The 25,735-nt window shown below is 41.8% G+C and overlaps 1 protein-coding gene across 1 annotated transcript in view; it reads left to right on the forward strand.

Moving 5' to 3' along the window:
* The window catches only part of ntrk3b (neurotrophic tyrosine kinase, receptor, type 3b), a 618,832-nt gene that overhangs the window by 99,273 nt on the left and 493,824 nt on the right, over window positions 1–25,735 (forward strand). The window contains exon 2 of the mRNA XM_034184491.1: window positions 9,217–9,291. Coding sequence (XP_034040382.1) covers window positions 9,217–9,291 — 75 coding nt within the window. The remainder of the gene's footprint in view (window positions 1–9,216; window positions 9,292–25,735) is intronic.

The raw sequence follows: 25,735 nt of genomic DNA on the forward strand, positions 1-25,735 counted from the left end.
TTTGTTCCAAGAAGTTGGATCAAATCATGGCTTGAGCCTCCCATATTTGTGGGGCTCTGATCACTCATATTTGAGTGTGTGTTACTGCAAATGATCAGATGGACAGATGTGTCAAAGGTACCATTATTACAACACGTTTTCTGCTTTGCACTTTGCTTGCAATTCTTCAACACAGTTGTTGCAGAACATTACACAGTTTCCTACACTAGACACTGAACTCAAAGATAAAATATCTTGTTATCATTGGGAAAACACTTTTAATAAAAATGCAAAATACTTCTGGTAATTGGAAATACTTATGCATACATCTGAAAACACTCACACAGAAAGCTCACCACCAGTCAGTCTGACCTTTGACACAACACATAGAGCTCAGGTAAGGAATTTTGTCAAGTATGAAAAGCACAGCACACTTAACCATTGTAGATGTCAATTTTAAAAATTGACAAAAAATAGCTGGGGCACAACTAGGGTTGCGTATTGAGAATGGCTTTTCGGGTATAGTTAAGAAATGATTCGTTCCACCGATATCAGTAGCCTTTTTGCTTAACGATTCCCTTATCGGTCCTTCAGAGCGGCTGTTGTTTTTGAGTGTGTTTGTCGGGAAATTGTTCATTTCTCTGCGTTGATTACAGACCCTGCAGCGGGTATGTAATCAACCGCTTCTGCAGTGCGACTCCACTTTGAAGCTTGAACCAATGAAGCAATGCTTTGATCTGCTGGCTCGTTGATTCTTTGATTCCCTGCTCTTCAAAAGCGGAAAGTCCTCTTCTTAATCCCTCTCAAAGCGATTAAAATATGTAAATCATGAGTCACTTTTGTGTGGATTAAAGTCACTAACTGGGACTCTTGTTGCAGTCAAGAAACGAGAATCGTCCTCCATTCCCTTGGCACAGCTCCAAACGCTGTGTGGCTCTCTGCTGAGACAGAGTCCGGTTGGACTGAATAACTTCAAAACAAATTGCTGCTTTAAATAAAATGACACCTCTTTCCAAATGCTATATTACAGACAATAAACTACAATCAAGTAAAACCTTTTTTCCTCCCAAAATGAGACGTCCTGCATTCTTTATGAATTACATCCTGACGTGCAACACTGCCGGCTGCAAGAGCTCAGCTGAGATGTATGGAAAGACATTCATGCCAATAATGTCTGAAAGGAAATGCTTTTGACAAAAACTATAGATTTTGTTTATTTCTATTTATGTCCAGAGATCAAGGATCCACCATGTCGAGTTTATTATGACCAGACTTTAAGGATCCAGTGACCAATTTCATATTTATTTACTTTAAGATTCAATAAAATGTTGTTGACATAGAAAACCTGTAAAGCATACTTTTAGTACACAGAAAATTCACAAGAGGTATCGATAAGCAGAATCGATAATGCTATCAATATCGATAAAATCTTATCAGTACCCATCCTTAGGCACAACACAATGTATTGTCATACTGGTGGTCAAATGCGTGCTTCTTTTGGTGCTCATAATCTCAGCTACGCTCCCTGTATTTACTTCAAAAATCATCTCTTTTTTTTCTCTGTAACTCTGCACACACACACTCCCAGATGGATTCAATGGGACTCTCTCTCTCTCGCTTACTCTCATTCCAACAAACGTGTAGGATGGAATAAAAGCATGACCAAGATGTGACTGATGCATAACACAATGCAAACATAGTATGTGGAAAACTGGCTGAGGTTTCTTTCCAATTCATGACAGCACAGAGAGCAGCTTCCTGTTTGGGTAATCATGGCTCATTTGTCATCCTTTCATAGTTGTGCTGGTTTCATCCTCAGTGAACCTGGAACACCTGCAGAGGAAAAACAAATAAAGAAAAGCAGGTTATCTGATTAAATTTATGGTGCGCTTTAATCTAGAGAGTGCTTCTACAGAACACCACCCCACCGTGTTCTGGCTGCTTCCATGAAAACAGAGCGGGAAGCTGATTGGAGATCAATATCCCAGGAACACACCAAAGACGTTCCATTTTATTAAACATTTTCCCATTAAGGCCACGACACAAGTGCTGTAGATCATCCCAACAGAGTTGTAAATCACAGACAGCAGGACTGGAAACAACTGAAGGAATCAGAGGAGATTAAAAAAAAGCAGAGATGTTTTCTTCTTTTGTGTCGCCATTGTGTTGTTTATTGTCATGTTTAAACGGGTCACAATCTAATCAACTGCTTTTAATCTTCTTCATTAACGTTCAGTAGTTCTGATTTGGGTCTTTCCTGTTCACGGCTCCATGGAGTGGAAAGTTTTTCCCGAAGGACGCCTCGCATGCAATCAGCTGGAAAACTGTCCAAGCGAAGTTAAGAAACCTGATTGTGCAGAGTCGTATTTGTGAGCACAAATGTGTTGTTGGGCTTCATGTAGAAGGTTTCAGGTTCTCTTCCCACCTGGTCCTTTCTATGTGAACTTTGTGTGTTCTCCCCATGTTTGTGTGGGTTCCCTGCAGCAAGTGTCATACGGTCCCATTCAAATATTGTTAAATCAACTGGGTCATTGTGGAAATCAACTCCTTTGAAGTTAACACTCTAACAGAGTTCATTTAATACCATTATGAATAGTTGCATTAATGTTAAATTTCTGTGGACTCTGTGATTTGATGATGAGTTGACTTCATGTGATCCAGTGACTGTAAAACATCTCAGGATTTATCGACACATTTTCATACCTATTAAACATAATACACTACACTCGCTTCAAGAGTCGAGACTCTGCGGCTAATCAGCTGCCTCGTTCAATCGTGAAGGTTTGGCATATTGAGTTCCCTTTAAGAAGAAATGGATAAGTGAGGATTGGAGTTTGATGCAGGTATGGGATCAGTGCATTGCTCAGGGCTGCTTCAACAACAACAGATGGCTGTTACTGGGATCAAATCTGTTCCTGTTTGCTTCCAGGGTCTTATCCTCAAGCACTCAACCACCCAGTTGACACTGTACCTAGCTGAAGGATTTTTTTTTTTTTTTTTCTAAAGCAGTTTAGAAAGTGATTTTTTTCATAATCAAGGTCAATTGATTCTGATTTTTAACACTACTTATATCTTGCACAATGTGAAATACAAGAATTATAGCTATGAGGATAAAACTCTGCTGTAAATAACAAATTTCGGTGTTTTAAATGTTTTTGCTGCATTGTAAAACACTTTGAAACATTTGATCTACTTTGTGTGAAAACATAACCACCGTCAAAACGTTTACTGTGTGCTAAACCAGCTAACAGTTCAGATTTAAACAATGAACAACAGCAGCTGATTTTGAATCTTAAGAGGAACTTCACAGTTTGAGAACCTGGTCAGATCAGGTCTGCGAGCAGGAGTTGGTATCCAGCACACTACGAAATGTCCTAGGTCTTGGATACCAACCATCCAGACAGGCAACTGGTGCATTCCCACCTCTACAAAGTAACGATCGATATCCTGCAGCCAGGTGAAGTGTGAGCATGTCCTTGACCTTCTCCAGCCATAGGGGTCCTCAACACTGAAGTACTTGCGTGCTGAATCACCACCAGGGAAACACACCACATGGACCAAATGTGGTAGCTGATGTTCTGTTGTGGTCCAGTCCTGCTAGGGTCATGTCTGTGTTGTGGTTTTAGTTGGTTTGTTCTGCCCTTTGTCTCCACTGCCTGTTTTAGTCTCATTTCCTCTCTCATTCCTCCTTTTACAACCCCAATTGCAAATCGTCTTCCACCTATATTCAATTGAATACACCACAAAGACAAGATATTTAATGTTCAAACTGATAGACGTTGTTGTTTTTGTGTAAATATTTGCTCATTTTGAAATGGATGCCTGCAACACATTTCAAAAAGTTGGGACAGGGCAATAAAAGACTGGGAAAGTTGATGAATGCTCAAAGAACACCTAATGGGAAACAGGTGAGTGTCATGATTGGGGATAAAAGGAGCATCTCCAAAAGGCTCAGCCTTTCACAAGAAAAGATGGGGCGAGGATCACCACTTTGCGAACAACTGTGTGAAAAAACAGTCCAACAGTTTAAGAACAATGATTCTCAACGTTCAATTGCAAGGAATTCAGGGATTCCATCATCTACAGTCCATAATAGAAGATTCAGAGAATCTGGAGAACTTTCTACATATAAGCGGCAAGGCCGATAAACAACATGAATGCCCGTGACCTTCGATCCCTCAGGTGGCACTGCATTAAAAACCGACATCATTGTGTAAAGGATCTTACCACGTTGGGTCAGGAACACTTCAGAAAACCATTGTCAGTTAACACAGTTCGTCACTACATCTACAAGTGCAAGTTCAAACTCTACCATGCAAAGCGAAAGTCATACATCAACAACATCCAGAAACGCCGCCGCCTTCTCTGGGCCCAAGTTCAAGTGGAAAAGTGTGCTGTGGTCTGATGAGTCCACATTTCAAATTGTGTTTGGAAATCATGGACGTCGTTTCATCTGGACAGAAGAGGAAAAAGACCACTCAGATTGTTACCAGCGCAAAGTTCAAAAGTCAGCATCTGTGATGGTATGGGGGTGTGTTATTGCCCATGGCATGGGCAACTTACACATCTGTGACGGCACCATCAATGCTGAATGGTACATCCAGGTTTTGGAGCAACACATGCTGCCATCCAAGCAACGTCTTTTTCAGGGATGTCCCTGCTTATTTCAGCAAGACAATGCCAAGCCACATTTTGCATGTGTTACAACAGTGTGGCTTCGTAGCAAAAGAGTGCGGGTACTAGACTGGCCTGCCTGCAGTCCAGACTTGACGCCCATTGAAAATGTGTGGCACATTATGAAGTGCAAAATATGACAACGGAGACCCTGGACTGTTGAACAACTGAAGTCGTACATCAAGCAAGAATGGAAAAGAATTCCACCTACAAAGCTTCAACAATTAGTGTCCTCAATTTCCAAATGCCTATTGAGTGTTGTTAGAAGGAAAGGTGATGTAACACAGTAGTAAACATACCACTGTCCCAGGTTTTTTAAAACATGTTGCAGGCATCCATTACAAAATGAGCAAATATGTGCACAAAAACAATAAAGTTTATCAGTTTGAACATTAAATATGTTGTCCTTTTTGTGTATTCAGTTGAATATAGGTTGAAGAGGATTTGCAAATCATTATATTCTGTTTTTATTTACATTTTACACATTGTCCCAACTTCATTGGAATTGGGGTTGTATTTCACTCGTGTGAAAATGTCGATAATTGGCTCACAAGTCGATTTCACCAAGGCTGCTATTACTGGAGTTGTGCGCAGAACTGTGGCTGGCCCAAAGCGCAATACTGAGCTTACAGCTTGTTGGCCTCACTCACATACACTCCATAGCTCCCACAAACATTTTTCCAGTTTGAGAAAATCACTTTAGCAGTGGACTGAATAAACTGTCCCTGCGCGTCTCCACATAATTTCTAGTCATCTGTAGTATTTCTTTTCTCTGTTGTCTGATGTGACGTCATGGGGAATTCCTGCTCAAAGGGCCCATTTACGTGAAATTGCATATTTAAATGGATATGGCCAGGGAGGAGTTTGGTTCTACGCTTAATTCAACATTCAGTGGGATGTACAAATGGAATGTGCGTGGATCCATGCCTGCACACACTTTGATACATGTGAATATTTTTGTGCTTATGCCAGTTTCTGGGTTTTGGCATATGCCATGTTTCAGTAGGAAATCAATGCACTTATGTTTTAAACTGAAAGCACTGTGTTATCATTTGACCTGTGGTTACAGCTTCACAGGGGAGGTTTCCTGTGAAATTCCTGGGGAGTCTTCTTTGAACACTCACTATCTTACAAGAGTAATCACCTTCAACAACACAGGTTTTCTGGAACTAAAATGGGTTTAAACTCAGTTCAGAGTGAATAATTGGACATTTTAAAAGCCACACAACAAAACCAGAAATGTTCTAGGCCACAATGGCCTCTCCCTCCAAGATAACGGTGCAATAAACCCGAAGTCAACTTCCTACAGATGCCTTGGGTTATTGTCATCAAAGGCCCCATACTGGGGCAGACCCAGAGCTTCTTGATCCAAATAGAAAAGTTATGTTTTTCCAGTTTGTATAATTAATCAAAAGACACCTGTGTATTCCAAGCTAACCTGTTGACATGTTTTCTTTCAGGTAAAGCCTTTTTAACTGTTGATGTCTGTCAACTGTTTTTTCTTGAATAATTAACGAATAGTCATAGCAGGGGTGGTGGCCAAGTGGTTAGTGCACTTGGTTTCAGTGCGGAAGGTTCCCGATTCAAATCCCACCCCTGCCACATTTCTCTGTGTAATGGGGAGTTGCATCAGGAAAGGCATCCGGCTTAAAACCTGTGCCAATTCAACATGCAGAGCCACCTTGGATTTGCTTTGGCGACCCCAAGTGCAAACAAGGGAGCAGCCAAAGGGACTTACGTACTTACTATTAAAGAATAATCATAGAAACATTTTATTCCCTTAATCAATTGCTTGTTTTAGGATGCATTTTGAAAACTTAATAATTGTATTTGCTGTAGATATAAGAACACCATGCCTTTCAGTAAAAGTTTTTTTCTGACTTGTCCCTGCGAGTGAAACCACACACCAAAAGGGGAGAAGATTATTGATGTAGGAGCCCTTTAACCCTATAAAGCCCACCCTGTGAAATAATTGTCAGAAAATTCTAATTTTTTGAAACAAGAGTCTTTATTGGACCTTTTAACAAACCCACCAAAAAAACAAACAACCCCCCCCCCAAAAAAAACCAAAAACTTTTTTGTAGATATGAGTTTTTATTTGTATCATATTTGCTACATTGGGCGTCCTAGCATAAAAACATCCATTTTAAATCCAGAGCAAACATAACATTTCAAACCTATAAAATGCTGCATTTTCTTAGGGAAATTACTGTGGCTCACTTGTTTCAGGCAGAAATTATGAATGTCTCATCTGAAGGCCCTCTGATGCATAAGATACTGACATCTGGTGGTTTGTCTATGCACTACAAGTATCTCATTGTATACGATGGGGTTTTTTTGAGGAGAAAATATCACACTGATGAAGCAGACATCTCAGAAAATCCTGTATCAAATATGATACACTTGGCGTTATAGGGTTAAACGGTCAAGGACAAAGCCATCCTTCTCTCTTGCAACTCTCTTGCTCCTGTTATCTCTTTTTGCTGCATGTTCTTTGTGTTTTCTCCATCAGCCCATGTGGCCTTTCTTTGTTCAGATATTCCACCACGTGGCTTCTTTGTTCTTTTATTTCAAGTTTTACTCACAGTTTCAATTTTTTTTATTTTGATTGTTAACGCCCCAGTCTTGATAACTTTTAAGGCTTGAGTCAAGTTGTCTTCATTTTAAAGACAATTTTCTTGCAGAGTTTTTGAGATTAAGAGTAAATGTGCGATATGTCCAAATTCCTCGCACCTTCACTCATGCCAAGAGTTTTCTTTTTCCTTTTTCTTTCTTTAACTTTACAAATCTAGTTATCAAGCTGTGAAGACTCTAATTCAGTCTTTTACAAGTTTTTGGAAGCCACCAGAGTATATTTTGAGAACAAACACTTAAACCTTCAACCTTGGGTCGAGCAAAACTAAACATTAGAACCACTGAACTAACATGTTGGATTCTGCCGGCAAATGAGCGGAACCAATGCCTGGGGTCACAGGGGAAAACCAGCAGTTCAACCCCAGATCCAGGCAAGCTAAAGGCCCATCAAGAAATCAGACTGGAGCAGAACCATCTGAGCCAACAGACCAGCTAAATGACCCAACCAAGGTTCCTAAGGTTCCTGAATATCATCAGACGGAGTTTTTCCTTACCACTGTCACCTGTGTGCTTGCTCTAGGGGTTGATAATGTTAGACCTTACTGGTGTGAAGTGGCTTGAGGCAGCTTTGTTGTGATTTGATGCTATAAAAAATTAAATGAAATGAAAATAGTTTTCTTCCCCTGTTGCCAATGTAAAGGTACAAGTTCAACTTCTTTTATCCCACCATTTACAGTGCAGTCATGTCAGATATTCTGTCTGCCCCCAAACACCCAACAAGGAGAAATCTGTACTGTTTCAAAAACTGCAACTTATAGTGATCATAGTGTACAAAATAGTTATGCAGTTGAATATGATTGAGCTTTGATTTTTATGGTGCATTTCTAAATTGAGTGCAAAGGGGTTGGGTTTATCAACCAATCAGTGACACCTGTCATTCTCTTTAAACTAGAGTGTGAGGCACACAGCACTGTGGTATCAATCAGAGGTTTTTCTGGTAAGGAAATGGATCAGGGTGGACAGGGCAAGTGAGAATCAGTTTAGAACAGACAACTCTGACAGCTGGATTAAGATGAAAGAATTGCTATGTAGGCCCTGAGGTCCATTGGTGTCGGTGCATATCTATTCTGTATCATATCATATTCTGTAGAGTGAAATGGATGAGAGTTTGATTCCCACTGGATGGAGCTCCAGTCCATAGCAGGTTACTTCCCCAACCAAGGCTGGTCCCCATTCCAGATGGGGGGACTGACATGATGCAGATGAGGTGCGTTGTCCAAGGACACAGACTGATAGTGTGAACAGGAATCAAACCTAGGTCTACAGATTGGTAATCCAACTCCTAATCCTCTGAGTTACCAGTTTTGCAAACTGGATGATGGTGTTTGTAAATGTCTGACATGCGTGGAGTGTTCACTGATCACTGTGCATTGTGCACGTAAGGTGCAGCTGTGTCAGCGGGACTTCGAGATGCACCTCACACCTCATGGCCAGTGGCACTTTTTCTTGTCTGTCTTGAACTGTTGTGCTCTCTGCACTGCAGCACAAATTGTTTTTCTCTCTCTGTGTTAATTAGTGTTTGTAATGTATTTTTGCATCAAAGCACAGGTTGTTACACATATAATGACCAGCAGATACCCTTTTGTTTGAGTGGTTAACATCTGGCCCATCTCTAAAACATGAACCTAACTTGTTAGTCCACACGGCCCCAACTGTAGGGAGGCAGCCTTAATATATGGTGCAAACCAGCATTAGTAAAGTCGTGTTTTTCAGTTAGTTATTAAAGTTTATTTCACTATTAAATGTGACATTCATTTCAGTCCCAGAATGCTGTTTTATATGATTTTGCATTCCTGTGCACAAACTGTGCATGTGCAGAAATGCACATAAATGCCAACAGACTTGTAGTTATTTCATTATTTGTGATAAAGATGACCCTCCTGTTGTGCATCACAGTTCATCTACAAAGATTTTTCTTTCTGTTTGCAGACACATAGAGAACTGGACGGGATTGCAGACTCTGAGGGATGTGGATATGGAGCTGTACACTGGACTACAGAGACTGTGAGTTCTGAGAATGATGCACAATACACTCGGTGTTTCAATGCAGCTGTTACGCAGCTAGAACGAAGCAGTCTGAACTACTGCCTATCAGGTCACTAACCTGCTTACTGCAGAGAGGTCATTGGTTTTTCTGCAGCATCTGGATTTGATGTTTGAAGGTTTGAGTGGTACAGCCAGCTCACTGTGCACTGATCAGGTGTCAGTCAAGGCACCAGACTCAAGCCGGAGCTAAAGATGTGCTTGAGATCTTAAGTGGAGCTGATGTTTAAACAAGCTTTTAATTCTCGACAGTCACACACGGTGGAACATCCCCTTCACTTTGCATAGTCACTGATCAAATAACACTAAAAAGCAGCGTGGAAAATTGAATTAAAGGCGCCCGCTGTAGCTTTTTTTTCCCTCTTCACCTCTTTACTTCTTAAAGCGACATTCCACTCCTTCCTGTTTGCCCACTCTGTGGCACTGTGACGCCTCGCGGTCTGCAGTCCTCTCAGCAGCACTCCTCAGTCAGTCCCCACCTCCCGTCATCCTCATTTTCTCCTCTGCAGACAGCCATATTCTCCGTTGCCCACCAAAGACTTTGCTGGCCTCTCCTCTGAGCTCCTTGATCCCTCATCAGGGAGGCCAAGTGCAATATCTTCACTGCTAAATTAGCATTTTTCTCATTACCACCACCTCTCTCCTGCTGCCTTGTCTGGCAGCGTTGGCTCCTCCCTGCTTCTGCTGAGACCTTCCCCAGAAAGCTTGTTGTTTGATGTGATGCTTCCTGGTGGAGCTGTTAAAAAGGTGGAGGGATTAGGGAGTCATTGTTTCTACACCTTATATTTTATCCACAGAAACAAAATTAAAATGTAATAAACACTGACTCGAGTACCATCCCCTTAGTTCGATGCTTGAAACTTTTCCACACAAGATAACTGGAATGCTAAAGATAAATAAAAAATGTTACAACCTTTCCTCAGTCCTACTGGAATCACTGAATTCTGGTACACTATTAAAATAAACTTGTTGGTACATGATGCATAATAAAAACTGTTGCACATGTTATGCGGATATATTTCCAGATGGTACATACAAGTACTGCAGGAAAAGTACAACAGAAAGCATTCACATTCTGCTGCATTGTGATTATGTTAAAAAGCTGGCACACAAAGGAAATGGAATGATCCAGCATGGATTAAAAACAAAGTTTTAAAAATTTGAAGCCATACATGTTAGATAATTGTTCCTTGTGATGAGCACAGTGCATGAGCACAGTGCAGTTAAAATTGTCAGCTTTGGTAACACTTTACTTGAAGGTATCATCATAATAGTGACATGATACTGTCATAACTGTTACATGACACAGTCATGAACATATCATAAACATTATGTCAATGTCATAAACGTTTATGACTGCTGTCTTTAAGTGTTATTCAGTTTTTGTAATGACAAGTTGACATACAACCAAAGACCAAAAAGGCCAAAGACAATTTCTGGTGATGTCACTGTGATCAAAGTCAAGTTGTTATAATCATGACAACCCAAAATATGTCAACTTGTCATTCTAAAAAACAAACAACACTTATAATGACGGCAGTCATAAATGTTTATGACATTGACATAATGTTTATGGCACCTTCATGACAGTGTCATGTCACAATTTTGACAATACCTTCAAGTAAAGTGTTACCAAAGCTTTTCACTGAGTCAATAACTCAGATCAGGTAACATCTGGGAGGATAAGGACCCCTGAGGTACCCCATATTTTACTGCTGAGGATTTTGAAATAGTTTTATTGAATGAGGCATAACTCAGCCACATGGGGTCCACAAGACGGTGTGTTCTGACTGCTGGCCCCAAGCCTAGGTAAATAAGGAAAACAGAGGCAGGAAGGATGTGCACTGTAAATTTTGTCAAATTCAACCACATTGAGTGTACAATCTATTGCATATGGATTGCCAGTCCGAAGACAAAACCAATGAGTAGGGTTGTGCCAGGAAGTGCATCTGGCATACATTCTGCCAAACCAGCAATGCAGATTAGAAATTTCCAAACTGGAATTGCCGAGTCCTGGGTTAAGAAGGACTGCCACCAGTGCTGTTGTCCAAAAAGTGAGGGAAGAAATTGGGCTACTGTTGGACAAAGAAGAAGAGGAAGAGGTGGAGAATGTGTCCACAGACAGGTAGAGATGAGGAAAGTTAGATGTAGAAAAGTGAGGGTTGGGACTTTGGGTGTTGTAAGTAAAGCCAGGAGGGTACAAGGTAGGTTCAAGTTGTTGTGTCATGGTATGGATGGGAGGTAAAATGGTGTTGGGGTAATTCTAAAGGCAGAGTATGTTAAAACTGTGTTGGAGGTTAAGCGAGTGTCTGACAGGGTGATGAGTGTGAACCTACAATAAAAATTATGGACCTCTCCATTCTTTGTAGGTGGGAAAACTTGCAAAATCAAGAGTGGATCAAATACTTATTTGCCTCACTGTATGATATCAAGGAGAGGAATGTGGAAGGACAGATGGCAGTAGATTTTCAAAAAGGATGGAAATGGAGCACGAGGTAAAGCATAATTTAATTTATTTCATTTATATAGTGACAAATCACAACAAAGTTGCCTCAAGGCGCTTCACACAAGTATGGTCTAACCTCACCAACCCCAAAAGCATAAGAGTAGAAGAAGGTGCAAACAGGACTTACATTGTTTGAAGGAGATGCAACCTAAAAGAAATAGGAGAGTCTAAGGTGATGGTAGGGGACTGCATGTTGATTTGACATGGACTGGATGCAGCGTCCTCATCTGTAGTTAAGCTGGGAGGCAGCATATAAGACTGTGTCACATCATGACTGATAGAGTAAAAGGATTAGTTACATATTTAAATATTTTGTCCGATGGACAGATGATGTTACATTTCCATGGAAGCACAGAAAGCTGCAGTTAGCAGAAGGAATTTCTTGGTTTAAAGACACATATATTCACTGGGGGGAACTGGATTTGAGTGGAGGTTGCTCTGGTCTGAAAGCATGACATATTTCTTCAATGTTTGTGCACTGTCCTAATTGTAAGCACATCAAATAATTCTGCCAAACATCCTCAGAGAGAGAGAGAGAGAGAGAGAGAGAGAGAGAGAGAGAGAGAGAGAGAGACCTTCAGATAACAAAACACACACACAAAAAAAACACTAAGTGCTGTCTGACCTGGAACAGCTGTGTCAGGTGCTCTTGGCTGGTAAAGAATTAATACCCCCCACTGGAGCTTTGTCCAATCAGAAGCCCAGAATGGATCATCGACAGCCACAGAATTTAAAGCTCAACAAAAAACAACCTTAAATGTATAAATCCAGAAAGTGTGGACTGGATTCCTGAAGCCCACTGTAACTACGTGTATGGCCAAAACGACAGCAGCTTGGCCACTTCCAGAATTGGCTGTGCCTCTCTGTTCATCTCCGCTGTTTTGCAGTGCTCCCAAGGCAGTTTGTGCATGTCTTGAGGCTTTTCAGGTTTCAAATCCCGTAAAACCTCGGAGAGTTCACCGCTTTGCGAGATCTCAGTAACATTGAGAAATGCATTGAGACGCTCTGATCAGGCTTCACTTTAACCGCTGCACACGGACAACACAATTAACAATGCAACATAAAACTATTTTTATATTGTGCCTAAAACTCTCGTGAATATATTCTCTGGGTTTTTAGATGTTGTTATTGTGTTTATTTTATGTAAACATGCGAGAATCACAGGCTGTCTCTCTGTTATTTTCAATAGGAGCTACTGTGAGCTACGCTCGCTTCCTGATCATGTCGTTCTGGGGGAAAGTGAAGTTTGCTCTTTAACGTCTTGATTATTGTTCTTTACAACACTGTTTGTCCTCTTTGTTCCAGACTAATATATATAATATATCTGAAATTCGGTTTGCGCTTATTAAATTCCATGCAGATTAAACATAGCAGACACGGATTTTTTTGTTATAATTGTTTTAGCAAGTTTTCAAGGTATCATGCAGCAGTCTCTTATTAACGTGATGAAAAGCATTAAAAAATGACATTTTTGTAGTATAATATTCAATTACAATTGTCATCATGTGGATTCTCTATGTTGTTTCGACTGCAGCGACTCTCTGGCACACAAAGGATTATGGGATACATGAAAACCCTGAATGTCTGGCACCCAGAATGTCAGATTGTCATTTTTTTCTTAATTCACTCACAATGTAGTTATACTGCGCTCCCACCCCTCTCCTAGTTCTCTCACAAATCTCTCATGTTAGGGATCACATGACACCAGTGATGGCTGTGGGAATATATTGGGAGGAGCCTTGTTGCCTTGCCAACTTTGAATAGTTTCAAATTTTTGTGACATGCGATCTCCAACATGTGAATGGAGAGAGGGAATTCCCTCACAACTGCTGCTAAAATAAGTTATTGTACAAGACAAACAGCAATTGGTTGGATAAGTTACTTTATTCTTTGTTGTCTTTTCTTTCTGTTTTACGTGAAACAACTTTTTCAAGTTTTTAAATGAGAGGTTTAATTACAGCAGTTTTAGAAAATGCAGGAACTGTTCCAGTCATTAGTGTCAAATTGACAATATTCAACATAGTAGGTCCTGCGAATGGTCATAAATCCTGAAACCATGACTTTGGGAGTCAAGCTTTGAGCATCCTTCACTATCTTAAAGGACATATCAAGTGAGAGCATGTCAGATTCAGTCAGTATTGGTTGTGTTGCAAAATCAACACTTACGAGGTCTGTCCATAAAGTATCATACCTTTTTATTTTTATTTTTAAACTATATGGATTTGATTCATATGTTTTCACGTCAGACAAGCTTGAACCCTTGTGCGCATGCGTGAGGTTTTCCACGCCTGTCGGTGACGCCATTTGCCTGTGAGCACTCCTTGTGGAAGGAGTGGTCCCGCCCCGTCGTTGAATTTTCATTGTCTGGAAATGGCGGAATGATTTGGGGGTTATTTTCCATCAGAATTTTTTCAGAAGCTGTTAGAGATTGGCACCTGGAAACCATTCAAAAAATTTATCTGGCTTTCGGTGAAAATTTTACAGGCTTCACAGAGAATAAGGACTGTTACTACAGCTTTAAGGATGGCCCACAATGGCGCTTGGCGCGCCGCACGCCGAGCCGCGAAGACAGGCACGAACCACCGGATCATTTCTAAAAGAATGGCTGTGTGGAGCTGGGACCGTCGTGTGCACTTTCTCTGGTTATCACAAGAGCTGGACATCAACCATTTTCTGGCAGATTTCACTTTTAACAAGAGATTTTGTCATGGAAAGCCGCGCAGAGGCTATGTGCGTCACAACTGATTCGCTGTTCGAGTGAGACAAAGAACGCCTCCGTTTCGGTGTGCCAGAGGACAAGTTCGGACATGCCCAGCTCTCCACAATTTCTCTTATAACTCACTCGACTGGTAAGCATTGAAAGCTGAGATAGACATGTCCCAACTTGTCCTCTGGCATGCCGAAATGGAGGTGTTCTTTTGTTTCGCTTCATCAGCGAATCGGTCGTGACGCGCGAAGCCTCCGCGCGGCTTTCCACGACAAAATCTCTTGTTAAAAGTGAAATCTGCCAGAAAATGGTTGATGTCCAGCTCTTGTGATAACCAGAGAAAGTGCACACGACGGTCCCAGCTCCACACAGCCGTCCGTTTAGAAATAATCCAGTGGTTCGTGCCTGTCGTCGCGGCTCGGAGTGCGGCGCGCCAAGAGCCATTGTGGGCCATCCTTAAAGCTGTAGTAACAGTCCTTATTCTCTGTGAAGCCTGTAAAATTTTCACCGAAAGCCAGATACATTTTTTGAATGGTTTCCAGGTGCCAGTCTCCAACAGCTTCTGAAAAAATTCTGATGGAAAAAAACCCCCAAATCATTCCGCCATTTCCAGACAATCAAAATCCGACGATGGGGCGGGACCACTCCTTCCACAAGGCGTGCTCACAGGCGAATGACGTCACCGACAGGCGTGGAAAAACTCACGCATACGCACGAGGGTTCAAGCTTGTCTGACGTGAAAACATATGAATCAAATCCATATAGTTTAAAAAAAATGAATAAAAAGGTACGATACTTTATGGACAGACCTCGTACATTAATTTTATTATTATTTTAATCCAGTAGATTGTAGGTGGTTGCTCTTCAATCAATTTTGCCACAGTGTCACACAAAAGTGTTGGATTGCTTCTTGTTGCTTATTACTACAATTTAGTTTAGCATTTAATCATCAGGCAGTGAGGCATTGGCTGAATGTGAGATATTGGCCTGCTCTCTCTCTCTCTCTCTCTCTCTCTCTGGGGTTTTGAGTTCCACCTGGCATTGGGATTGAGGATTTCTGTCTGGCATCTTGCATTAAAGGGCAGTTTCACTCTTGTGTGGGAGCTTGCGTGCGTGATCTCCAGTTCCCATGGCTGCTTCTTACCTCCTCACAGTGTGGGGTAATAGACCTGTCCCAGCACATGCTCTCCCCAAGCCCCAACCTCCAGTCCACATAAATCAAGCAAAGGTGGAAGTGGAAAATCTTGCAGGTCCTTGAATGGCTGCTTGAGGCTGGCTCCAAAAGGAGCACTTCACACAGAAGCCCACATTAAAATGTCCACCTTTACAGGAGAAATAAACATGTTTACAGCCTGCTAGAAAAACAGTTTTGATGTCAAGAGCTCATTTCTTCCTCCATTGTTACTGTGCGGAGTGGGAGGTGGGGTGTTCAACTCATTGGTTTAACATATTTTAAGCAATGACATTATGAATACCAGAAAAATATCATGGTTCACACTGGTGAAGGCTCCAGGTTCTCGTCCCCCCAGGACCTTTCTGTGTGGAGTTTGCATGTTCTCCCCATGTTGATGTGAGTTTTGTCTTCCTCCCACTTCTAAAAGCATGCAGGTTTGGTGAATGGGTGACTCTAAACTGACTATAGATGTGAATGTGTTTGTCTATAGAGTGCATCTGGAAAGTATACCCATCGCATCACTTTTGACACATTTTGTTATGTTACACCCTTTTGCAAAATAGACTAAATAATTTTTCCCCTCAAAATTCTACTCACAGCACTCCATAATGACAACATGACAATTTTTTTTTTAATTTTTGCAAATTTATTAACAATAAAAAAAATTAATAAATCACATGTACATAAGTATTCACACCATTTCCTCAGTACTTTGTTGATGCGCCTTTGGCAGCAATGAAAGCCTTGCGTCTTCTTGAATCTGATATCATAAGCTTGGTGCACCTATCTTTGGGCAGTGTTGCCCATTCCTCTTTGCAGCACATCTTAAGCTCCACCAGTTTGGATGGGAAACATCAGTGCATAGCATGCATTTTCAGATCTGTCCAGAGATGATCAATTGGATTCAGGTTTGAGCTCTGGCTGAGCCACTCAAGGACATTCACAAATTTGTCATGAAGCCTTTGATATCTTGGCTGTGTGCCTCAATTTCATTTTTTTTCAATTTATTTTCATTTATATAGCGCCAAATCACAACAGAGTTGCCTCAAAGCCCTTCACACAGGTAAGATCTAACCTTACCAACCCCCAGAGCAACAGTGGTAAGGAAAAACTCCCTCTGAGGAAGAAACCTCAAGCAGACCAGACTCAAAGGGGTGACCCTCTGCTTGGGCCATGCTACAAATATAAATTACAGAACAATTGACAGAACAATTCACAGACAAATATATAAGAAATGCTATTGGTGCACAGGACAGGAGGATTGCCAACACGAACACAACTCCCATCTCTGGATGGGAGCTGCACCTTAAACAGAGAGAAAAAACAATCAGGCATCAGAAAGACAAAAAATACTGTATAATTTGCCAGCATTAAACAACAAGAAAAACAGAAGAAATACTAAGGTGATCGCCGGCCACTAGCCCTAAACTTCACTAAAAGACCCAGAATTTAGGTAAAGTTGAGGCCGCGGCCCACTTCAATTACTAATAAATGAATTAAAAGAGTAAAAAGCGTAAATCAAAACTGTACCAGTATGCTAGCCATATGAAAGGGAAAATAAGTGTGTCTTAAGTCTGGACTTGAAAGTCTCCACAGAATCTGACTGTTTTATTGATGCAGGGAGATCATTCCACACAACAGAGGCAAGATAAGAGAAAGCTCTGTGACCCGCAGACTTCTTATTCACCTTAGGGACACAAAGTAGTCCTGCACCCTGAGAACATAAAGCCCGGGCCGGTACGTAAGGTTTAATTAGGTCAGCTAGGTAGGGAGGTGCCAGTCCCTGAATAATTTTATAGGTTAGTAGCAGAGCTTTAAAATCTGATCTCACTGGAACAGGAAGCCACTGAAGGGATGCTAAAATGGGTGTAATGTGGTCAAACTTTCTGCTTCGTGTCAAAAGTCTGGCTGCAGCATTTTGAACCAATTGGAGACCCCTAATGCTAGACTGCGGTAAACCAGAAAATAGAACATTGCCAGCAGTCCAATCTAGAAGAGATAAATGCATGGATCAGGGTCTCAGCATCAGCCATAGACAGGATGGGACGAATCTTCGCTATATTTCACAGGTGGAAGAAAGCAGTCCTAGTAATATTTCTAATGTGGAGGCCAATGGACAATGAAAGATCAAAAATTACCCCAAGGTTCCTCACTTTGTCAGTGTGATGTATGACACATGAGCCAAGGCTGAGCGTTAACTGGTCAAATTAATGCTGATGTCTCACTGGACCAAGAACCATCATTTCAGTCTTATCAGAGTTTAAAAGTAGGAAGTTTCTAGACATCCAACTTCTCACTGCTGCAAGGCAATCTTCTAAGGATTTTATATGAACAAGATTACCAGCAATTATCGGCATGTATAACTGAGTATCATCTGCATAGCAGTGAAAGGTAATCCCAAAACGCCGCAATATGTGCCCAAGGGGTGCTATATAAAGGGAGAAAAGCAGGGGGCCTAAGACAGACCCCTGTGGAACCCCAAATTTCATGTCACTAAGGTTAGAGGTAGTGTTACTGTACAAAACACAGTGAGAACGACTGGTCAAGTATGACATCAGCCATGCAAGGGCACTCCCAGTAATCCCAAAGTGATTTTCCAGCCTATCAAGTAGAATACAATGATCCACTGTATCAAAAGCAGCACAGAGATCTAACAGCAACAGAAGTGTAGTGGTGTCCGAATCCATTGTAAGCAGAAGATCATTCACCACTTTAGTGAGCGCCATCTCTGTGGAATGATATTTTCTAAAAGCAGACTGCAGTGGCTCAAAGAGATTATTCTCAGTAAGACAGTCTACGAGCTGCCGTGACACCACTTTTTCCAGAATTTTAGAGAAAAATTATAGATTTGATATCAGCCGATAGTTTGTCAATACACTCGGGTCAAGATTGGGTTTCTTAAATAATGGTTTAATCATTGCAGATTTGAAACATTTAAGGAACAGATCCAGAAGTTAAAGAAAGATTAAGAATTTCCAGCACAGTCGGCCCAAGAGTGGGCCACAGGTCCTTAAACAGTTTTGTTGGTATAGGATCAAATAAACAGGTTATGCTTTTTGTTGATATTATGAGTTTTGTCAGCATGCCTAAGATACTGTCAAATTCTGTAAATCTAGGTAATACCTCAGTAGTGGCACCCACATCAATAGCAGGGTGTAGTGGCTGGATTAAGGCATGCCGGGATATGTTTAACCTGATGTCTTCTATTTTCTTCCCAAAGTAATCCAGGAAATCTTGTGCTGTAAAAGGAGAGCGAACTACAGGTGGTTGTCCATGCAAAAGTGTTGCCACCGTGTCGAACAAGAACTATGTTATGAGTTATGCTTGTTTTTGTTGATCAAATCAGAGTAGTAAGTCCGCTTTGTAGACAATAATGCATGCTTATAGTCTAAGATAGCATCATGCCACGCAAGGTGAAATACTTCTAATTTTGAACAACGCCATTTCTGTTCTAGACCTCTTGCTTTATGCTTGAAGTCACGCAGATAATCAATGAACCAAGGTGACTGTGATTTGGGAGAGCGCGGTTTTAACACAGGTGGTGCAATCATGTCGAGTGTAGTTTTGAGCACTGAGTTTAAAATATCCACAAGTCTGTCTACTGACTGGGTATTTGTCAAATGTGAAACTAAGACATCAGGCAGTCTAGCTTCGAGTTCAGTCTTAGTTGAGGAGTTGATACATCGCCGTAATGATATATAAGGTTGTTGTTCCACTAAACACGGCAGCGAAACTGTAAACTTAATAAGTGAGTGATCAGACACCACTGATGTAAGAGGCATGATGTCAATATTCATGACAGCAATACCACGTGCGAGAACCAGATCCAGGGTATTTCCACTAATGTGCGTCGAATCCCGAATGCATTGCCAAAATCCTAATGCATCCACAATTTCCATAGATGATTTGCAGAGGAGATCAGAAGGCTTACTTATATGAATGTTAAAGTCACCAATGATCAGAATGTTATCTACCCTAGTTGCCAAGTTAGAGATGAATGCACCAAATTTATCTAAGAATTCAGAATATGGGCCAGGAGGCCTATATACAGTGACAAAGTAATAGGACTGATTTTTATTCTTCTGACCTTGGCAGTGTGTAATATCCTGAGCAGAGCGGAGAATCAGATGCTCAAACGGGTGATATTTGTAACCCCCAACAGCTAATAAGCTAAAGCTAGATTTATAAATAAGAGCAACACCCCCGCCTTGCTTCGCATCACGAGGGATGTGACTAAATGTATATGCTGGTGGGCAGGCCTCATTTAAGGGGAGGACAGCTGTAGGTTTAAGCCAGGTTTCACATAGCCCAATCATATCTAAGTGATGATCAATAATTAGATCATTGCTCAACAATGATTTTGAGGACAGTGATCTTACGTTAATAAGACCCAGTCTAATGTCCTCAGTGGGGTTGACAGTTGAACTGTTTGGGTTTAGGGGTGATTCCAGAGTAACATATATAAGATGTCTAGGAGTAGGTTTAGGTTTAAGACATTCCACGCGTGTTGTAGGTAGCAGACACGAAATCTTTGCTATTGCTGGAACAACCACTGCGCCATCCTCAATTTCAACATCATCCAATATAGTAATGGGTATTAAGTTTGGAAAGCATATCCCTCTATGGTTTTTATGGACATGACTATGGAAGCAGGCCACAGTCTCAAGTTGTTGAAATTCCCTCCCTGGCAAATAAACTGCACTAACACCATAGTGGATTTTCTGCACTAAATTCCCCGCTAAGCTAATGGATTCCACATCCACATTTGTCATAAGCCTTGCAGGGTCTCTAATCACCTCCTCCATGGCCTGCTGTAGATTCCTAATGTTACCCTCCCTGTAGAGCTCTATCTATGTTTGCAGACAAGATGGCGGCGCCTTCCCCAGTAGGGTGGAGGCCATCTGGCATCAGCAAGCCACAGCAGCCCCAGAACGAAGGCCAGTTATCAATAAAGCTAAAACCTTGCTGTCTACAAAACTGCGCCAGCCACCTATTTAACAATGTCAGCCTGCTAAATGCCTCATCAGTACCCTGGGAGGGGAGGGGACCAGAGACTATTAATTGATGCTGACACATCTTTCTGGCAAGGTCACAAGTCCTCTCTATGTCCATTTTTGTGACCTCTGAGTGCTTAGAGAGATGCTTAGAGTCATTGTCCTGCTGAAAGATGAACCGTCACCCCAGTCTAAGGTCAAGAGCACTCTGGAGCAGTTTTTCATCCAGGATGTTGCTGTACATTGCTACATTCATCTTTCCATCAACCCTGACTAGTCATGACAATCCTGTCTCAGCAGTCTACAGACAATTCCTTTGATTTAATGGTTGGTTTGTGCTCTGACATTGTTGGGAATGTGATATGTAGAGAATTGTTAATTTTATCATCGACTTTACCCACCACAGAACTCCGGTCAGAGAGTAGCCATGGACATGCAGGAACAGTGCAAATCCTTTATCCTGTTGTTAAGCTCTGACGATAACGCATCACGTGATAAATCTGTTTCTGGGTCCAAACAAAACAATGTTGACAATTGTAGTGGAACCTGAACATACGGGTTTGTTGAAATACTAGCCGTCGCTCGTTCCATATTTTTGTTTGGAAACATATTTTTGTCAGAAAACTTGCTAAAACAAATATTCCAAATGATCCGTGTCTGCTATGTTTAAGCTGCGTGGAATTTAATAAATGCAAACCGAATTTCAGGCATCTTAAATACATTACTCTGGAACAAAGAGGACAAACAGTGTTGTAAAGGACAATAAACAGGACGTTAAAGTGCAAACTTCACTTCCCCTGAACGATATGAACAGGAAGTGATCACAGCTCACAGCAGCTCACAGCAGCTCACAGCAGCTCACAGCAGCTCACATTGAAAATAACAGAGAAACAATCTGAGCTGCTGGCATTTTTACATGAAACAAATGCAATAACAATGTCTAAAAACCCAGTTAATATATCCAGGAGAGTTTTATCCACAATATGCAAAGAGTTATACAACCTCAATTCTAATGAAGTTGGGACGTTGTGTAAAATGTAAAGAAAAACAGAATACAATGATTTGCAAATCCTCTTCAACCTATATTCAGTTGAATACACCACAAAGACAAGCTATTTAATGTTCAAACTGATAAACTTTATTGTTTTTGTGCAAATATTTGCTCATCTTGAAATGGATGCCTGCAACACATTTCAAAAAAGCTGGGACAGTGGTATGTTTACCACTGTGTTACATCACGTTTCCTTCTAACAACACTCAATAAGCGTTTGGGAACTGAGGACACTAACTGTTGAATCTTTGTCAGTGGAATTCTTTCCCATTCTTGCTTGATGTACGACTTCAGTTGTTCAACACTCCGGGGTCTCCGTTGTCGTATTTTGCGCTTCATAATGTGCCACACATTTTCAGTGGGCGTCAGGTCTGGACTGCAGGCAGGCCAGTCTAGTACCTGCACTCTTATTACGAAGCCATGCTGCTGTAACGTGCAGAATGTGGCTTGGCATTGTCTTACTGAAATAAGCAGGGACGTCCCTGAAAAAGACGTTGCTTGGATGGAAGCATGTTTTGCTTCAAAACTTGGATGTACCTTTCAGCATGGTGCCATCACAGATGTGTAACTTGTCCATGCCATAGGTGCCAACACACCCCCATACCATCACAGATGCTGGCTTTTGAACTTTGCACTGATAACAATCTGGATGGTCTTTTTCCTCTTTTGTCCTGAGGACACAACATCCATGATTTCCAAAAACAATTTGAAATGTGGACTCATCAGATCACAGCACACTTTTCCACTTTGCATCTGTCCATTTCAAATGATATCGGGCCTAGAGAAAGCGGCTGCTTTTCAGAATGTTGTTGATGTGTGGCCTTCACTTTGCATGGTAGAGTTTTAACTTGTACTTGTCGATGTAGTGATGAACTCTGTTAAGTAACAATGGTTTTCTGAAGTGTTCCTGAGCCCACGTGGTGAGATCCTTTACTCAGTGATGTTGGTTTTTAATGCAGTGCTGCCTGAGGGATCAAAGATCACAGGCATTGAATGTTGGTTTTTGGCTTTTGGCCTTTTAGTTTTTGGCCTTGCCACTTACGTGTAGAAAGTTCTCCAAATTCTCTGAATCTTTTGATTATATTATGGACTGTAGATGATGGAATCCCTAAATTCCTTGCAATTGAACATTGAGAAACATTGTTCTTAAATTGTTGGACTATTTTTTCAAGCAGTTGTTCACAAAGTGGTGATCCTCACCCCATCTTTGCTTGTGAATGGCTGAGCCTTTTGGGGATCCTCCTTTTATACCCAATCATGACACTCACCTGTTTCTAATTAGGTGTTGTGTGAGCATTCATCAGCTTTCCCCGTCTTTTGTTGCCCCGTCCCAACTTTTTTGAAATGTGTTGCAGACATCCATTTCAAAATGAGCAAATATCTGCACAAAAAACAATGAAGTCTATCAGTTTGAACATTAAATATCTTGTCATTGTGGTGTATTCAATTGAATATAGGTTGAAGAGGATTTTCAAATCATTGTATTCTGTATTTATTTACATTTCACACCACATCCCATCTTCATTGGAATTATTGTTGTACCATAGTGCAGACTGCAATACGGATCACTTCTTAATGGCCAGCAAGGTACGTGTAGCTCCGAGAAGCTGCACCACTCCAAGAAGACGGGTCACCCACGCATCAACACTTGCTGTGTTGGCAGCCCAGAGAAAATGCAGCAGTTCATCAGCCAGTTGCAAGAAGCTCTCACTGAAGATACACCGGAAGGTGAGGAGAGTGTCATATATGCCAAGTGGTTCCACCTCCGAGATGCTATGTACAACTCTGCCATCAATGCCGATGGGAAAAAGGAGCACAATAACACAGACATGTATGAGACCCACTGAGAGGAAATGCAGCCTGTGACTGAGGTCAAGAGGAGAGCCCTCCTGGCATACAAGGCAGCGTCCAGTCCCAGCACATTAGAAGCCCTCAAAGCTGCCAAGAGAAAAGCCCAGCAAACCGCCCGCTACTGTGCCAACTCATACTGGCTGAACCTCTGCAGCAGTATACAGACAATTGCTAACACTGGGGATGCAAGAGGCATGTATGAGCGCATCAAAAAGGCATGAGGCCCATCCACCTCCAAGTCTGACCCACTCAAGTCAAAGACAGGTGAAGTCATCACAAACCAAGGGAAGCAGCTGCAGCACTGCGTTGAGAACTATCTTGAGCGGTACACAACCCAGAACATTGTCACAGTCACAGTCCTCGAGGATATCTCAGATCTGCCGGTCATGGAAGATGGCGGCAGGAGTAGCAGTGCGTGCTGGAGGAGCTGGCGGCCCTCAAGCAAAATCTGAGATTTTTGTGTATGAAACTGCAGATGGGAGAGTGATTATAGAGGATGAACTTTTAAATTTTATTGTAATTAAAATGAGAACTCTGACGCAGGACGAAATTGTATTGCTAGTCTCAAGCAATTTTTCTTCTGAGTGGATTGAAGAGTCTAAACGTCTGCTGTTTGAAATGTGCGCGTCTTCAGTACGCTACATCAGGCATAAAGGCCCCCAAAAGGACGCAAATAACATCAAAGACTGCCTAAAGGTGCTTAACGAATGTGGAGAGGATATTCCTAGGTTCGTTTCTCATTTTTTGGATGAGTTACCCCCTGTCGGATTCGACAGTTTGGATGCTTCCGCTCTGCTCAGTCAAGTGGAGCGGTTGAGCAGGGAATTGTCGAGTTTGAGAACGGCTATGGAGACTCAAGCCAATGTTAATGAGAACCTTGGTGCGAGCACAGTGGCTTTGAATCGCCGGCTGGCGGCTGTCGAGAGTATCTGCGGTTTGCCCGAGTGGTCGGACGGAGCGTCGGCGGAGGCGGAAATACCATCTCTTGCACCTGAGCCATCGGGAGAAAGTGAGGACGCACCGCTGGCATCGCAAACATGGAGCACAGTGGTGAAGAAAGCGCCCCGCAAGTGCACAAGGTCTCCAATTGCAGTGACGCTGTGTAATGGTGTGAGAGTGGACGCACGCCCTAAGAAGGAGCAGCGCAGGAATATTGGTATAATCGGTACAGGAGCCGAGGACGACATCCCAGTGATTAGAACTAAACTGGTGAGTGTGTTTGCCACTCGGTTTTCTCCTGAGCTGGAAGCTGACACCCTATCTTCTTATCTGTCTGGGAAGCTGGGGAAGTGTGTTACGTGTCGGAAGATTGTCTCCAGTCGCAATCGATTTAGCTCATTTCAGGTCACGGCAGAGTGTAATGAAGTGTCTGAACTTTACAATCCACAACTTTGGCCAACGGGGACCTATGTACGTCGATACTTTGAGCCACGCAAACCCAGAGTGAATGCTGGGAGTATGGCACTTGGATCAGGAAGTGAGGCGGAATTGCAGCGCCCTGTATCTGTGATCGGACCTGGCGTTTCAGGAGAGCAGCCGTGTCCCGGCACGGGAAAAAAAGAAGAAGAGAAGAAAAAAAAAAAAAAAACTACCCTCAAATAAATGATTGTTAATATTGTGTCATATAATGTGCGTGGACTGCGCATGGGACATACTGAGACTGACAAATCACGCCGTCTTGTGGTGGACAAATTGTTAGAAAAGTGTGATGTACTGTGCGTTCAGGAGATGTTTTTGGCAAAGCAGGACTTAGAGGGACTTAACTCTATGCATGCAGATTTTTATGGAGCAGGGGAATCTACCACTGACTGCAGCACCAAGTTGGTGCGGGGTAGAATCTCTGGAGGTGTTGCAGTGTTGTGGCATAAGAGATTGGACCGGCTGATTAAAGTGATAAGATTGGATGTTGACTGGGCCATAGGAATTGAGTTCAGTTGTGGAAATAAAAGTTCATTATACTGAATATATACTCAACAAAAATATAAACGCAACACTTTTGGTTTTACTCCCATTTTGTATGAGATGAACTCAAAGAGCTAAAACTTTTTCCACATACACAATATCACCATTTCCCTCAAATATTGTTCACAAACCAGTCTAAATCTGTGATAGTGAGCACTTC

The sequence above is a fragment of the Thalassophryne amazonica genome, chromosome 2 (assembly GCF_902500255.1).
Source record: "Thalassophryne amazonica chromosome 2, fThaAma1.1, whole genome shotgun sequence".
NCBI classification, from domain to species: Eukaryota; Metazoa; Chordata; class Actinopteri; order Batrachoidiformes; family Batrachoididae; genus Thalassophryne; species Thalassophryne amazonica.